Source organism: Moschus berezovskii, chromosome 22 (genome assembly GCF_049115385.1).
Source record: "Moschus berezovskii isolate FMDL1 chromosome 22, NW_MosBer_1.0, whole genome shotgun sequence".
NCBI lineage: Eukaryota > Metazoa > Chordata > Mammalia > Artiodactyla > Moschidae > Moschus > Moschus berezovskii.
Window position 1 is genome coordinate 2,068,849 of NC_142481.1, and position 17,668 is coordinate 2,086,516.

General features: G+C 51.4%; 1 protein-coding gene across 11 annotated transcripts in view; it reads left to right on the top strand.

The window, feature by feature from the left end:
- Positions 1–17,668, top strand: part of ZNF71 (zinc finger protein 71) — a 30,409-nt gene that overhangs the window by 10,820 nt on the left and 1,921 nt on the right. For 9 of the 11 annotated variants that reach the window (XM_088830407.1, XM_088830410.1, XM_088830404.1 and 6 more), the window contains one exon: positions 7,259–9,457. In XM_088830407.1, coding sequence (XP_088686533.1) covers positions 7,491–8,645 — 1,155 coding nt within the window. In that variant the 5' untranslated portion in view covers positions 7,259–7,490 and the 3' untranslated portion in view covers positions 8,646–9,457. Of the gene's footprint in view, positions 1–7,258; positions 9,458–17,668 lie in introns of those variants that run through there. The other 2 variants (XR_016035863.1, XM_055410651.2) reach the window with 2 other exon arrangements.

The following is a 17,668-nucleotide window of genomic DNA, read 5'->3' on the forward strand; positions in this document are numbered from 1 at the left end:
ACCCCACATACCACAAAATGTACAATTCATTGGTTTATTGTATATTCACATAGTTGTGCAACCATTACCACAGTCAATTTTGGAACATTTTCATCATCCCAAATGGAAATGTGTCCCCATTGGCACTCACTCCCATTCCCTCCATTGACCAGCCCCTGGTCAAGTCATTTACTTGTTTGTCTCTGGATTTGCTCTGAAGTTCATCCACATTTTAATATATGTCAGTGCTTCATTGCTTTTAATGACTGGATAATATTCCACTGTGTGGTTAGACCACGTGTTATTTTATTCATTCATTGGTCGATAGGCATTTGGGTTGTTTCCACTTTTTGGTTATTAGGAATGCTGCAGTTCAGACATTAGTTTGAACACATGTTCTCAGTTCTTTTGGGTGTATATTTAGGAGTGGAATTGCTGGGTTGTACTGTAACTCTGTTTAACCATCTAAGGAACTGTCAAGAGTATTTTCCAAAGCAACTGCACCATGAGGTCTTCATTTCTCACTTGTCTGTGATTATTGTCTTGATTTCTTCTTTTACCTACATAATTTAGAAGGACTTGTCAACTGTTTTTGTTTCAGTATAGCTGGGGTTTTTTCTTAAAGTGTTTTTTTTTTCCTTAATCACATTGATTTTTTAAAAATCTTCACCTATCTTCACCTCTGGAACTTGGGGAGGATTTCCTTGTGGTGAATTGGTTTGTGCTGTTAGACAGGAAAGCAAAACAGATGAAGCACTAAAATGAGTGGCCTTGGACATGCACATGCAAAAAACTCAGGTTTGATGCTTTTGGGGCTAAACTTTACTTCCAGGGAAGTCTCCTCAGCTGTCCAGAGGAGAGTGGCCCCTGCTATCTGCCCTGCAACATCATTTGCTGTAAAGTGTTGGCTCTGAGACTTCCAGGACTGTCCATTGTGTTTTCAGTGGACTCGTCCACCCCCGCGCCACAGCCCAAACACAGAGCATGGAGGCTGCTCAGTAAATACATTATGTAGTGAGCAAGTTCATCGAGATGGGGTATACTAAGAGAAGACTCTCTGAAGACATTATTTTTAAAATAAAAGTAAATTAAAAACCAAAGGGAGCAGGAGGAAACTTTTGGAGGTGATGGATAAGCTTATGGCCTCAATTGTGGTGATGTTCCATGGGTGTACACTTTCCAAACTTATCAAGTTGTATTAACTAAATACGTACAGATTTTCTATGTCAATCACACCTCATAAAGTGTTTTTTTTAAAAAGAATTATTAGTGCTTGCTTCTGCAGCACATATACTAAAAAAGAATTATTATCAGGACTAGCCAAAGGACATATGGGCCAAAGAATCAAATAATAATATCATATAATAATAATAGCTATGACTACTAATACATATATAAAATATACAAATCAGATGTCAAAATTAATAAAACCTAACAAACAGTTGATGTTCACTGAGAACTTAGTGCAGCCACACCAGATACTGTGCTGGAACCATGTATGTGTTCCCCCTTTCCACTCTATGACACCAATGGAGGGGGACACGGTTATTATGAAGCCCATTGAGCAACTGAAGCTCGGCGAGGTTAAGGCAGATGCCCAAGGAAACACCACCGTTGAGGTATAGAGCCAGCATTTCATTGCAGGCTTTCAGGCTCCTGAGCCCACACTCTCAGCCACTGCCCGGTACTGCTTCCTTATCCAGTAGGAGTGACCCACGAGGCAGAGGAGCCCCATATGAGCCCAGAGCCCCTGGGTGGGCACATGGGGCCATGACAGAACTGGCCAGGAGGTGAGGCCTCCTCTCAGGAGGTTAAGTCAGCTCAGGGTCCACGGGGTGGGGGGCTTAGAGCATTCAGGAGAGCCAAGGACCTGTGGGGTGGGTGGCAGTAACAGTAGCTGATGGTAATTAAGCACCTTCTGTATGCTGGGCATTAAACATGGATTAATTCATTTAATCCTCACGGCCTCCTTACCCATTGATCCATTCAAGCACTGTCCATTGAGGGACTTCCCTGGTGGCCCACTGGCTAAGACTCTGCATTCCCAAGGCAGGGGGCCCAGGTCCATTCCCTGGTCAGGGAACTAGCGCCTACATTCCTCAGCTAAGAGTCTGCATGCCGCAACTAAAGATCTCACACACCACAAGGAAGACTGAAGATCCAGAGTGCCACAACGAAGACCCCACGCAGCCAAATAAATAAAGAAATACAGATTAAAAAAAAAAAAGAACTGTTCATTGCCTATTATATGCCAGGCATTGTACCAAACACTGGGGAAATAGTAGTGAAAAAAGCAGAGACATTACTTTGCCAACAAAGGTCCGTCTAGTCAAGGCTATGGTTTTTCCAGTGGTCATGTATGGATGTGAGAGTTGGACTGTGAAGAAGGCTGATCGCCAAAGATTTGATGCTTTTGAACTGTGGTGCTGGAGAAGAGTCTTGAGAGTCCCTTGGACTGCAAGGAGATCCAACCAGTCCATTCTAAAGGAGATCAATTCTGGGTGTTCACTGGAAAGACTGATGCTAAAGCTGAAACTCCAATACTTTGGCCACCTCATACGACGAGTTGACTCAGTGGAAAAGACTCTGATGCTGGGAAGGATTGGGGGCAGAAGGAGAAGGGGACAACAGAGAATGAGATGGCTAGATTGCATCACCAACTCGATGGACATGAATTTGAGTGAACTCCGGGAGTTGGTGATGGACAGGGAGGCCTGGCGTGCTGTGATTCATGGGGTCACGAAGAGTCGGACACGACTGAGCAACTGAACTGAACTGAGGGCAGATGTATGGGTTTGCTAGGGCTGCCACAGCAAAGTACCATGGAGAGGGAGGCTTAAACAACAAATGTTTTCTCACAGTTCTGGAGTCTGGAAGTCCAGAATCAAGGTACTGGGGGACTTTGATGGTGGTCCAGTGGTTAAGAGTCCACCTTCCAATGCAGGGGATGCGGGTTTGATCCCTGGCTGGGGAACTAAGATCCCACACGCCTCGGGTCTACTAAGCCCAGGCGCCACAACTCATGCATCACGACCAAGAGCCCATGTGCTGCAGGGAAGACACAGTGCAGCCAAACGGACAGACGAAAACAAAATAAAGTCAAGATGTTGGTGGGGCCATATGCCTGCAGAAGGCTCTAAAGGAGGGTCAGTTCCAGGCCTTTTTTTTCTCCCACCTTACAGTATTTCCTGGGCTGTGGCACCACAATTCCAACTTTCACACCGTGTTCTCCATGTGGATGTGTCTCTGTGTCCACATTTCCCCTTTTGATATGGGCACCAGTGAGATTAGGGCCCACCTACTCCAGTAGGACCTCATCTTAACCAATGGCCCTGTTTGCAAAGAAGGCCCCATTCTCAGGTGCTGGGGGTAGACTTCAACACATGGATTTAGAGGGGAGGGAGCATAATTCACCCTGTAACAGTTAGAATAGGACCTGGTGGGTACAGGGACGGGGGTGGGAAGAATAGTACCTGGCACACAGCAGCTGCCTATGAAGTGACAGGTGTCATGTGGTGAGCTCCAGTTGACGTCACCATCATCATCACTACCATTATCATTACCATAACCGTCATCGTCGTCACCACCATCATCATCACCAGCATCATCGTCATCCTCTGCTCTGCTTAGCCACATTCATTTCATCCCCAGGACTGTCAGCTCAGTCATAAAGGCACTTACGTTTCCACCTCATGAACTTCTCACCATTCCTCAATGGTCTAATCTGCCTTTTAAGCCTCAGGTCTCGGCCCAAACTCTTCCTCCCTCCAGAATCTCCCCCAAGGACCTGACCACTGAACCTCCCCCACAGACTACACTCCATGCCATCTTTCCAAAGTCTTCCCAGATGCCCCCTAAAGCTGCCATTGCTCAGAAACTTGGAGAATTTTGTTTGTACCTTCATGACAGTATCTACCAGATTGTGGGTCAGTTACTGGTGTTCTCACCTGCTGCTCCTGTGAGGAGTTAGTTCTTAAACCTCCCATGTCGGTCTCCCAGCACCTCGTTCAGTGCCTACAGCTTGGTAGAGGCTCAGGCATCCTTGGTGAATGACTGGATTCCATCTAGCTTTCTGCCTTTGCTGGGGCTTCCCTGGTGACTCAGATGGTAAAGGTTCTGCCTGCAATGCTGGAGATCTGGGTTCAATCCCCAGGTTGGGAAGATCTCCTGGAGAAGGGAATACCTACCCACTCCAGTACTCTTGCCTGGAGAATTCCATGGACAGAGGAGCCTGGCGGGCTACAGTCCTTGGGGTTGCAAAGAGTCAGACACGACTGAGTGACTAACACAACCATGAATATGTTGATTCACTGGGTTATGATCATTTTGCTTTGATTCCTTCTCTGTCTCTCAAGTCTGTGACTTTCTGCTCTAAACAGCCTCACATCTGTTTTGTTTCTCTGTCAGAGGGCCATCCCCAAATAATGAGGCATGGAGAAAACCGAGGAGCAGGTCCTTGTTGAAATGACTTCAGATACATCCCGTGTGCCTTTCCTAAACCCTTCCAGCTTTTCCATCCATTCCTCCAGACCTCTGTAAGGAGGGCCCTGTGGCAAGTGGTTGTGGGTTTTCTCTTGCATGAGTCAGTGATATTCAGGGATGTAACTGTGGACTTCACCCAGGAGGAGTGGCACCAGCTGGAGCCTGCCCAGAAGGGACGCGATGCTGGAGAACCTCCAGAACCTAGTTTCGCTGGGTGAGGGGCTGCTTTGCTGACTTACTTGCCATCAGCCTGTCACATGAGGACTACAAAGAGATAAAAGATGGACAGATGTGATGACGTGGGAATCACTCTACTCAAAGCTAAAACTAAAGTTGACAGATGATGAAATGGGGAATAATATTTACCACATGGATAGCAGTCAAAGGATTGAAAGTGAAAGTGTTAGTCACTCAGTCATGTTCGACTCTTTGCGACCCCATGGACTGTAGCCCACCAGGCTCCTCTGACCATGTAATTCTTCAGGCAAGAATACTTGAGTGGGTTGCCTATCCCTTCTCCAGGGGATATTCCCAACCCAGGGATTGAACCCAGGTCTTCCCGCATTGCAGGCAGATTCTTTATCATCTGAGCCACCAGGGAAGCTCAAAGTGAAGGTGACAGTAGCTCAATCATGTTCAACTTTGTAGCCTGCCAGGTTCCTCTGTCCATGTAATTCTCCAGGCAAGAATACTGGAGTGGGTTTCCATTCCCTTCTCCAGGGGCTTTTCTCGACCCAGGGATCGAACCCGGGTCTCACATATTGCTAGGAGATTCTCTACTGTCTGAGTCACCAGAGAAACCCTAACCTTGAGAGGATTATAATTATATAAAGAGCTCCTAAGAATAAATAAGAAAAAGGCTGAAGGATGGCCAGACTTATAGCCGGCAATTCATAGATGTGGAAATACATGGGATCACACTTTATAAAAGATTTTTAAACCTTGTGCTTAATTGCTCAGTCATGTCTGACTCTTTGTGACTCCATGGACTGTAGCCCACCAGGCTCCTCTGTCCATGGAATTTTTCATACAAGAATACTGGAGTGGTTGCCATTTCCTTCTCCAGGGGGTCTTCCCAACCCAGTTATCGAACCCATGTCTCCTGTGTCTTCTGCATTGCAGGTGGGTTGTTTACCTGCTGAGCCATCAGGGAAGCCCCTTTAAACCTTACTAGTAGTCAAAGAACTATTAATATAAACTGAGCCAAAGAAATAGTTTTTGCTCATGAGGTACACAGAGATGGTAAAGAACAATAACCTGAATTATGAAGTTATCAGAAAGGGACTCTGTCCTTTTGGGGGTATAATGTTGGGACAACTCTTTTGGAGGACAGCTTGGCTTTATCAGCCGAATTTTCAAAACGTTAATTTTTAGAGATCTATCCTTTAAGAAATCTTTCTCTAAGTGTGCAGAGTTTTCCACAGGGGGAAAAAAATGACCTAAATGCCCACCTATACAGGATTGACTAAGGTATCAAGGTGTAGCCGTATGATAGAAACCATGTTTTTCAAAGATGAGTGCTCTTTGTAGGCACCGACGTGGAACGGTGTCCCTCATTGTTGTTCAGTTGCTACGCTGTATTTGACTCTTTGTGACCCCATGGACCACAGGACACCAGCTTTCCCTGTCCTTCACTCTCTCTCGGAGATTGCTCAAACTCATGTCCATCGAGTTGGTGATGCCATCCAACCATCTCATCTTCTGTCATCCCCTTCTCCTCCTGCCCTCAATCTTTACCAGCATCAGGGTCTTTTCCAGTGATTTGGCTTTTCGTGTCAGGTGGCCAGAGTATCAGAGCTTTAGTTTCAGGATCAGTCCTTCCAATGAATATTCACGGTTGATTCCCCTTAGGATTGACTGGGTTGATCTCCTTGAAGTCCAAGGGACTCTAAAGAGTTTGGGGGGAGGTGTGGCACATAGGCTTGAGAGGCATCAGCATACAGAAGATACTGAGCCAACACAATGTTGTAAAGCAGTTATCCTCCAATTAAAAATAAGTACATTTTTTTAAAAGAAGAAGCTGCTTAAGTCCAGACCATGAAGGTCTGGCATCACTTAGCCGAGGGGCTCTCAAACTCCAGTGCTGGTGAGGTCAGGTGGGGATTTATATGCTTTTAATTGCCTCATAGAAGTAAGGACTTTTAGTGATTGTATCCTCACACTTTTCATGACGTTGTGTAAGATCTGTTTTTAAATGTCAGGAATAGAGCCATTAGGTCTAGGTTACAGAGTTCCCACTCTGTAACGGAACTCAGACTGGAAACAGAAATGAACAGGATACTTGTAGGAGGGGGCTGGAGACTCCCCTTGGCCGTGATTCGCAAGGAAGGATGGATGTGTAAAAAGATGTCTGGAGGCAGCCCACGGGGGTACCTGCGCCCCAAACTGGGCATCTGAGGATGGGAGTGAGGCCCCCCGCCGGGTGGGTTGGGGAGGGATGGAGCTGGAACCTTCACACGCCACCAACCGCAGCTGTATTCTTTCTAAGAAAAGCTGATACTCCCAGAAGCCGGTAGGGGATGCTCAGGATGGACCCTGAAGTAACCCCTTACTCGGGTTTGCGAGCCTCCTGGCCCGCCCCCTGCCCTCCTCCGAGCTCCCAAAGGGACACCCCTTATTGTCAGCTCCCCTCCTCGGTCGGTTCTGCCCGCTCGAGCCGCGTGTGCCGCCAGCGCATTGCTCTGTTCTTAGCGTCTCCCTCTGTGCCCCGCGGTTTATCCATCCCCGGGCTTGGGAAATTCCTTCTTTCTAGCACTAACCCCGCGCGTTTCCGCCTCTCTTCCTGCTCCCCCTCCAGACGTGGACACTCGGCCCGCAGTGAAAGAAGCGGGCCCGAAGGAGGAGATTTCTGAAGACTGACCATCCGCAGAAGAGCCCGCGAGGCACGGGGCCGGGGGTCCCTGGGCGGAGCGCGCATGCAGGGTGACCGCGGGGACACGCCGCGGGGGAGCGCTCGGACCCGACCGGGGCAGCGGGGAACCTCCCGGGAGTTTGCCCCCTAGTGCCCCCCGGCGCTCCCCGGGTTGGCCATGCGGCGAAAGGGCCTCGCCGGTCACTCGGACCTCGGGAATCCCTCCCGGCCGGACGCGGAGAAGAGCGCCTACGGCTGCAGCGAGTGCGGCAAGGCTTTCGGCCGCAGCTCGTCGCTGACGAAACACCAGCGCATCCACACCGGCGAGAAGCCCTTCCGGTGCGACGCGTGCGGGAAGCAGTTCCTGGAGCGCTCGTCGCTGACCACCCACCGGCGCGTGCACACGGGCGAGAAGCCGTACGCCTGCGGGGACTGCGGCAAGGCCTTCAGCCAGCGCATGAACCTGACGGTGCACCGCCGCACGCACACCGGCGAGAAGCCCTACGCGTGCGGCGCGTGCGGCAAGGCCTTCCGGAAGACCTCGTCCCTCGCCCAGCACGAGCGGGTCCACACGGGCGAGAAGCCGTTCGCGTGCGGGGACTGCGGCAAGGCCTTCAGCCAGAGCATGCACTTGCTGGTGCACCGGCGCACGCACACGGGCGAGAAGCCCTACGCCTGCGGGGAGTGCGGGCGCGCCTTCAGCCAGCGCATGCACCTGACGGAGCACCGGCGCACGCACACGGGCGAGAAGCCGTACGCCTGCGGGGACTGCGGCCGCGCCTTCAACAAGAGCTCGTCGCTGACGCTGCACCGGCGCCACCACACGGGCGAGAAGCCGTACGCGTGCGGCGAGTGCGGCAAGGCCTTCAGCCAGAGCTCCTACCTGATCCAGCACCAGCGGCTGCACATCGGCGTGAAGCCCTTCGAGTGCAGCCGCTGCGGCAAGGCCTTCAGCAAGAACTCGGCCCTGACGCAGCATCAGCGCCTGCACACCGGCGAGAAGCCCTACGCCTGCCCCGTCTGCAAGAAGCACTTCACGGGCCGCTCGTCGCTGGTGGTCCACCAGGTGGGCCATACCGGCGAGAAGCCCTACGCCTGCGGCGAGTGCGGGAAGGCCTTCGGCCAGAGCGCCTACCTCATCGAGCACCAGCGCATCCACACGGGCGAGAAGCCCTACCGGTGCGCGCAGTGCGGCAAGGCCTTCATCAAGAACTCCTCGCTCACCGTGCACCAAAGGATCCACACCGGGGAGAAGCCCTACGCCTGCGGCGAGTGCGGGAAGGCCTTCAGCCGGAACACCAACCTCACGCGGCACCTGAGGGTCCACGTCTAGGGAGGCTGGGGCCCCTCCAATCTGCACCAGGTGAACGGGGTCCTAGGCTCGGAGTCTCCCCCCAGATGGGCGGGGTCCTCTGCGCGGAGTCTCCACCAGGTGGGCGTGGTCCTAATCTCGGAGTCTCCGCCAGGTGGGTGGGGTCCTTAGTTTGAACCTCCACTAGGTGGGCGGGTCCTTACCTCGGCTGTAAGCGGGGGCGCTGTGACTTGGGGTCCCAGGGTGGCGCAGCCCTACACAGTCTTAGAATGCGGGGGTCCAGGACCGGCTCCCGGTTTATGCTCGCTCCTTCTTGGCCCGGCGTCCTCACCTTCGTACCAGAAGGCAAGCTCCTCCGTGCCCAGTGTACTGGGAACTCTGCGAAGTTGGATGTGGCTGGAAACCCAGGGGAGCACCAGGAACCCAGGGCGCCAGAGTTCCAATCCGAGCTCTCAGTAAATAAGCGCCGGGCTGGAGCATTTCCAGCCTGTGGTCTGCTTTCCGATAGTACTGTGGGGAGGGGCGTGGAGGAGGTGTCTGGATGAGAGCGTGGGGACATTTCTCCTCTTGGCACACACACCCGCGGTCTAGTCCTAACAAGGTGGTCACTGTCTGTGAGTTCCCTAAGATCTAGAGGGGGACCCTCCATCCTTCCACATCCCAGCCCCCCTGCAGTCTCGCTAAACCGTCCTGAAAGACCCCACCCCAAGCTAATAAGCGGTAGAAGTTGGCAAGTTATTCGTGAGGGGGGAAAATTTTTTTTTCGAGGTAGCAATAACAGTAACTGCTTCAGATGCCAAAGTTTCTCATGGTGGTCTGTTCAAATTTTTTTTTAATAAACCTTTTCACGAAGGAAGTCCAACGTCATTTTAAACAGTCATCAGGTGAGAAAGAAACAGGGACCGTGTGTTCGGTCAAAGTCGGTTCCCGTGCTTGTGGGAGAAGGTGGGGGAGCAAGTAGCAGCAAGCCTAATATTAGGGTTAAATACTTACTGGATTCAATAAGCTTGCGCGCTGGAGTCTCTTTTCATAGTTGTTTTTGCAGTTGAAGGAATGTCCTCAGCTTGACCTGAAGCTTTGTGTACATATAGAGTTCCCCGAGTCTCCTCTTTCTGGAGCCTTTTTTGTTTGGTTGGTTGGTTTGGGGGTGTTTGGTTGGTTGGTTGGTTTTGCTGCAGGCTTGCAGGATCTAAGTTCCCCAAGCAAAGACTGAACCCAGGCTAAGGCAGTAAAAGTCCAGAGCCCTAACCATTAGGCATCCAGGGAACACCAGGGTCTTTTCCACCACTTTTGTTATTTTAATGTTCAGTGCTACTGGTCACAAATGTTCTGGTGTGTCTGAATGTCCCACACTTCCTGACGCCAGTGTTCACGAAGAATAAATAATCCATTTTAAGCAACCATTTAGATCTGCTGGAGAAGGGATATGCTACCCACTCCAGTATTCTTGGGTTTCCCTTGCGGTTCAGCTGGTAAAGAATCCACCTGCTATTTGGGAGACCTGGGTTCGATCCCTGGGTTGGGAAGATCCCCTGGAGGGGGGAAAGGCTACCCACTCCAGTATTATAGCCTAGAGAATTCCATGGACTATAGTCTATGGGGTCACAAAGAGTCAGACACGACTGAGGAACTTTTTACATATCACTAAGTGCACTTCTTGTTGCAGGTCGAAAGAGCAGCCACTCAGCTATGTATAAACATGAACAGTTTTTGAATGTCTGGCAGGGTATGGGCATCAGAGTGGGCTTGATCCAGGTGTCATGCATCAGAGCTACGGCTCTGACTCCCTTTACCTACTGGCCTCGTCCTCAGACTGGCTTCCCTCATGGCTTCATGTGGTTTCTAACAGCTCCTCTTGACACATTTCCTCAGTCACATCCAGTTGGAGACAGGCCTCTTCCAGTCATCGGCAAAAACAACAATACTTAAGTTTCTTTCAGTTGTACTCACCAGGAACTGATTATTCTGAGGAGAGGAATGCCATGTGCTGCTTGGCTTAGATCTGGGTCTCGCCTTCATCCCCAAAATAGTAACTGGGGAAGGAGAATGAGTGGGAGTGACTGCCCAGATCGGCCTGAAACCACCGGGGTCGGTTCCACCCAAGTCCCAGTTGGGGAGAAGCTGGTGACTTGCGGAAGCCAGCCCCAAGGTCATCATGCTGCTGGAGGCTAACATTTAAAGTCGGATGGCCCTCTCACTTTTATCATGACCGTGGGGTTCTGCTGCACAACAAATGTCTGTTCTGACATTTTCTTTGGGAAACGCTCTCACTGCTGCAGTCTCCGGGAGGGCCCGCAGTCCTGCCTGTCCTCTGGGCTCTCTTGACCCCGGGATGGGGGTGGAGCCCGAGAGGCTCCAGGTCACATCTCTTTGCTCTGACTTTGGTCTCCATCGGCAGGACCAGAGGTCATGTGACCAGGTTCCTGCTCAGGGCTGGGGGTGGTGTGTGGCCGGGAGAGTGACCATGACCCCCAGGCCAAGTGTGAGCCCTGGGTGGACACAGGTGGGTGAGCACCAGCTGTGACTCAGCAGGCTCCTTGTAGCCCTCTCTGCCGCGGTTCACGCGGTTCACTGTACTTTAAAAAGGGGGTAGTGGGCCTCTCTGGGCTTCCCAGCTGGCTCAGTGGTAAAGAACCCTCTTGCCAATTTAGGAGACACAGGTTTGATCCCTGGGTCGGGAAGATCCCCTGGAGGAGAAAAAGACAACCCTCTCCAGTATTTTTGCCTGGACAATCTCATGGACAGAGGAGCCTGGCGGGCTGCAGTCTGTGGGGTCACAGAAGCATAGGACAAAACTGAGAGACTAAAAAAGTGGGCATCTCTGGAGTCGATAATAGGGCAGTCGGGTGCAGCTAAGCGACAGGTCCCAGCAACACAGCCGCAGACAGCAGAGACCCCGCCCTCGCTCGCTCTCTCACCTCTGTTTCGGACCAAAAAACTGACGTAGTCCCACTCCTTGTGGTCATTTGGGACCTCCATCCCTCCATCCGTGGGGACGCAGGGCTGGTCAGAGCCGGCTGCCAACCCACAAGCATTCCAGCCTGGAGGAGGTGAGTCTGATCCATGTCTCAGCACCCGGAGGAGAAGCGGCCCAGTGTGTCCCCTCACGTGCCTCGCGGTTCACAGCCAGCTCCCCTCAGACGTACGTGGCGGCTGGGAGATGTTGTCCCAGGGCACGTCCAGGACGAAGTGGAGATGACCATCCCTCAGGCTGCATTTGACCGTCTGTTCAGGCAGATCGTGCAGTCAGTACCCCCCCACCTCCAGCCCCCCGCTTCTGGAGACGCCCTGGGGGTCAGCGTCCAGGCAGTGGCCGGGGGAAGGGCAGCTGGCCGAGGCCCAGGCTTTCCTGGACACAGCAGTCTCAGCACCTTCCACTGGAGGGGTTCGCGCCCCTTCCCGGTTGCAAGTGGGAAATGCGATCTCTGGCAGGACTGACTCAGCAGCACGAAGGAAGGAAAGTGAGGAAGGGATGGGGGACGAGGGGTCGCTGTCTCCCCCGCACCCCAAAATGCAAAGCGAGTGCTCACGCTCACCACTGCCAGGGAGACAGCAGCCACAGTTACAAAAGGCTCAGTTTCTAGCCGTTTGGGGACATTGTAGATTGCACATGTTCCCCCGAAATTTGAATGCTGAGACCTTAACACCCAGTGACTTCAGAACGTGACTGCATTGAAGATAAATAGGACTCTGTGAGGTCATATGGCTGGGTGCTAAACCAAGGACTTGTGTCCTCCTGACAGAGAAACATGAGGCCACACGTAGGCAAAGCGACAGACACGTGAAGAGGCCACAAGAGGACCACCATCTGGAAGCCAAGGAGAGAGGCCTCCAATGAAACCAGCCCTGCCCACACCCTGTCATGGTATCCCATAGTCAGGAAGAAAAGTTAGTTTGCACCCTTACTCCTGATTCCCAAATAAGAAAATGCTTCCTGTGAACCTGGAATTCAAGTAAAACCAATTTTATCTCTTGAGTTTTGTCATGCTGAGATTTGAGGATCTTGGGACTTCCCTGGTGGTCCAGTGGTTAAGATTCCATGCTGCCACTGCCAATCGCTGGTTGGGGAACTAAGCTATCGCAGTCAAAAAAGAAGACAGAGAGATGTGATGATCTGTCACGAACTTTTGTCTTTGTTAATTGTTTTAACAAAATTAGTAGGTTTTCGGGTCTTCCCTGATGGTCCACTGGTTAAGACTCCATGCTTCCAATGCAGGGGGCATGGGTTTGATCCATGGTCAGGGAACTAAGATCCCACATGCCCTGTGGAATGGGCAAAAAAAAATCTTACCCAATTCAAATCCCACATAATTTGAGTCTAATCCTAATGAAAGATGGTTGGCACGTTTATTCACCAACTAAAATGATACAAAAATAACAGTTTACACAGTCATTTGCAAGTATGGATTTTTGAGTTTTTTTTTAATTGCAAAAGGCTTCCTGTCATTTCAAAAAGTGCCACTAAAAAGGTCTTGATTTCAAATATTTACAATTCAAGGTAGCATAAAATATAGTCCTGATGTTTTTATATGTTACAATAATATCCTTCTTGCAGTTCCCACCTCACAAGATCAAAACGAAGCCTCGTCAGTAAGTTATATATACTTATATAGGGGCTTTCCTGATGGCTCAGTAGTAAAGAATCCACCTGCAGTGCAGAAGATATGGTTTCCTGGAGAAGGAAATGGTAACCTACTCCAGTATTCTTGCCTGGGAAATCCCATGAACAGAGGAGCTTGACGGGGTACGGTCCATGGGGTCACAAAGAATCAAACATGACTGAGTGTGTGCGCGCGCGCACACGCACACTCATCGAGCATTCCCCATCTCATTTCCCTGCTGCCCCCAGGCCAACATAACCAACAACCTGAATCCTGGCGCATCCTTCCCTTGTTTTCCTTTTCATACATTTGTACATTTCTCTCACAGATGCTTTGGAGACTTTGTGTTAGTAATTCCAGTAAGTAGTATCCAGGTCCTGCCGTCCTAAGAACCAAAATGACTGCAGTTTCTTCGTTTGTTTTTCGCTCTTTTGCATTCATTCCACACTCCCCAGAGCCCAGAGAGCTTTATCTCCAGGCACTAGCAGGGTCAGGAGGATAGGTACTTTGAAAAGTGACAGAGAAGGAGGCAGGGAGGAAGGAGGAGGAGAGAGAATCTCCAGCTCGGTTGCCTAGAGGTTCAGTACCACGGACAGCACACACCCAGCGGGTTCAGCACCACGGACAGAGCAGGGAACCTACTTTCCCCATTGGCCTTTACGGTATGCAGAACTTCCTGGTGGTTCAGCCATAAAGAATCCGCCTGCATTGCAAGAGACCAGGTTTCGATCCCTTGGTCGGGAAGATCCCCTGGAGAAGGAAATGGCAACCTACTCCACTGTTCTTGCCCGGAGAATTCCATGGACAAGAGCCTGGTGGGCTGCGGTCTATGGGGTTGCAGAATCAGAGATGACTTAGCGACTGAACCAGCACCACCTGCTGGATGCATGTCTTTTTTGAGCAGTTTTGAGCCCGCACCCAACCCTAACCCGCAGGGTCCTTGAATGCTGATATCTGAGTAATCCAGTCTCTCCTGGTGCTGATCTCAGAAACTCAGGCATTGAACGCTTAACATGCACCAAACGGAATCTTGGATTTTCTCCACACACACACACAAACATGATCCTACTTAGTGCACCACAGGGCACTCAACTGGCTGGGTTCATGGCTCAAAAATCTTTCCTCTCCTCTCATTCCACCCATGCTTGTGGACTCTCAGCTTCAACTCTAAACTATTCATTGTATCTGTCCACTGTTTTCCACACACACTGTCACCACCTCACTCCATCATTTCTCGCCTGGTTCATTGCAGCAACCTAACTGACCCTCCCACTGCCTGTGATGATGAAGACCAGTGAGAGCTCCGTTGTGTCCAACTCTTCATACCCCCATGGACTGTAGCCCACCAGGCTCCTCTGTCTATGGGATTCTCCAAGCAAGAATACTGGAGTGGTTGTCATTTCCTCCTCCAGGGGGTCTTCCCCACCCAGGGGTGGAACCCCTCGTCTCTTATTGGCAGCCAGGTTCTTTACCACTGCGCCACCTTGGGAAGTCATTGAACCTATAGCCCCTTCTATATCATTTCTTGTATAATAGTTTTAGTGATGCTTTGAAATTTTAAACCGTATTATATCACACCCTTCCATGAATTCCCAGCACAACTACAATAACATTCAAAGATGTTACTGTGGCTTTCGAAGTCCTGGATGCCTCTCTGACATTATCCCCAATCACTCTCTCCCTTGCCTGACCACTCTGGTCACACTGGCCTCCCTGTTGTCCCTCTGGACCTTCGTGCATGCTATTCTCCCTGCCTCAAATTCTTGCATAACTGGCTCCTTGCCATCTTTCAGGATTAAGCTCAAAATACCGCTGCCACTTAAAAAAGATCAAGTCCCGGGCTTCTCTGGTGATCCAGTGGTTACGATTCCACACGTCCACTGCAGGGGTCGCAGGTTTGATCCCTGGTCAGAAAACTAAGATCCCCGTGCCTTGAAGTGTGGCCAAAAAAGCAACTCCCATCTAAAGTGGCCTCACTATTACTATCACATTGATTACATTGCATACTTCATAGAATTAGCACAAACTATATTTTGTATTTTTTAATTTATTTGCCTTTTGTCTTAACGTCATTACTAGCATGTAAACTTTATTAAGCCATATGTCTTGACTGGCCTAGTTACCCACAACAAGCATGTAGCACCTAGCAACTGTTTCGTAATTATTTGTCAAATGAATGAATGAATTTTCAGCTAGTCATGGAGCCCTGAAGAGATGCCAACAGCACTCTACTTCTGTCAGAACAGTGGTCATATGTGCTGGCCCAAGTTTTTTTTGTTTTTGTTTTTAATTGCGTTGGCTGTGCACTCCTGCACGGGTTTTCTCTTGTTGTGGCAAGCAGGGGCTACTCCAAGAGTTTGTGCGCCACAGCTAAGACCTAGTGCAGCCAAATAAATAATTTTTTAAAAAAAAGAAAATAAGACTGTAAAGGAAGACTATTTCCACCCCTTCCCCAACTATGACTTTGTCGAAAGTTTTAAGTTTTGATATAGTCTCCAGGAGAGCGATTTGGCAGAGTTCATTATATTGTATTATTGATAATAATAGCAGCTAACACCTAATAGGGGCTTCCCTGGTGGCTCAGTGGTAAAGAATCCACTTGCCAATGCAGGAGACTAGGGTTCGATCCCTGAATTGGGAAGATCCCCTGGCGAAAGAAACGATAACCCACTCCAGTTCCCACTTCCTGGGAACATGGACAGAGAAGCCTGGTGGGCCACAGTCCATGGGGTCACAAGGAGTCAGACATGACTGAGCAACTTAGCAACCACAGCTAATAGCTGTTAAGCAGAGTATATACCTTCTTTACTTTTTACCTTCAGAGCAGTCCTGGCAGGTGGTAAACGTAGTTCTTCCCACTTAACAGAATGGGAAACAAGTGACACACCCAAGGACAAGCTAGTGGCAAAGGCAGTCTCTGACGGCAGGCGGTCTGGCCTCAGGGTCCCCGCACTGTCACACCCCTGCCCCGTCTCCTTCTGCCTTCCCCCACCCCAGGTGCTGGTTGTAGACTAGGAACCACCAAGAGGCCTGGGAAGTTGCTGGTCTCGGCGGGCGTCCGCAGCCGGGAACGTGCCCATTCGGCCGGGGCTAGAAGGCTCGTTCCACTCTGGCCCCCGCTCACCGCGTGCGCAGCCCCACAGCCCCACAACTACACTGCTGACACGTGGTCACCGTCGCCCCTCCGCTCTCCTCCCCCGCCCCTGCAGGCGCTGGCTTCCCGGGAGGTGGGGGCCGGAGGGGAGAAGGCCGCTCGCCCTCTCCAACTTCCCCACCTCCCGCCTGCAGCCTCCGCGTCTGCGCAGCCGCGGTCCCTGCGGCGCCAGCTCTGCGGCGCTGGACAGGGTGTGTTTGGGGAGGGTGAGTCCTCCGAGGGACCCCGCGGGCAGGAGCGGAGCGGGGAAAAGGGGCTGGGGGCTCGGACGGCGGGTCGGGGACGCGCGCGTCTGAGCGTGGATGCGAGCGGGTGTGAATGCTAATAAGGTGGGGAAGAAAAGGAGCCCCAGGGGGTGTGGGTCTGGGGGGCTAGTGTCCAGGTCCCGCGAGTGGCAGTGGGCTGGGCTGGGGCTGCAGTTCGCCCGGTTTCTCCGTCCCGCCCTGTCTGCCTGCCTCGTGCGGGTCGCACAGGGTTTTTAGCCTACGTGCGAGGAACTGGGAACCGCCCTGCCTGCCTGGCGAGTCAGCTGCGTGCGTGGGTGCTCCGGTCTTGCGGGGGTCCGGGGTGTGAGCCGCGTGTTAACCGCGCCGTACCTGTGTGCCCGTGCCTGCGCCCCCGAGCATGTGTTCGCCGTGTGTCTGCCTGGTCACGTGTGTACCACCTGCACGGGCGAGGAGCGCGCGCGCTGGAGTCGGTCGGGTTTTAGGGTCCCTGCCTGGCTCCCGTTAGCTGCGTGCCTTTGATCAAGGGCCTTCCCAGTCTGTAACACTATAGACTTGTGACAGTAGCTGCCGCGGAGAACGGGCGGCGGCGAGGATTAGGTTATGGGAAGACGCGGAGTTCTCCGCAGTGCCTGACCCCGGGGTGCGCCAGGAAGCGGCAGTTGCAGTGTTACTTTACCGTGGTGAAGGTGGTGGTTACTGCGTCTCCGGCCTCCTCCTCCTTTATTCAGACATCCGTAGTTTATTGTTTGTTTAGTCCAAACGCATTCAAAATGGAAACTCAATACTTTCCACCTGAAACAAACTAGATACTACCTAGTATATAATGCTTAGCACATTACAGCAGTAAAGATGACAATCTGTTGTCTTACACGCCTGCTGCAACCAATGGCAGAGCCAGTGTGGTCGCAATAGTGTCATGGTCCGGCCTTCTCAGAGGATGACCCGTTACTGTGATAATACGATAAAATGATAGTTGAGGCTCTTAGGTGTGAGTTGACACACACACACCCCTGTCACACCCGCAGATTTCTCTCTGTCCTGTGCCCCTGCTCCCTCCTCCAT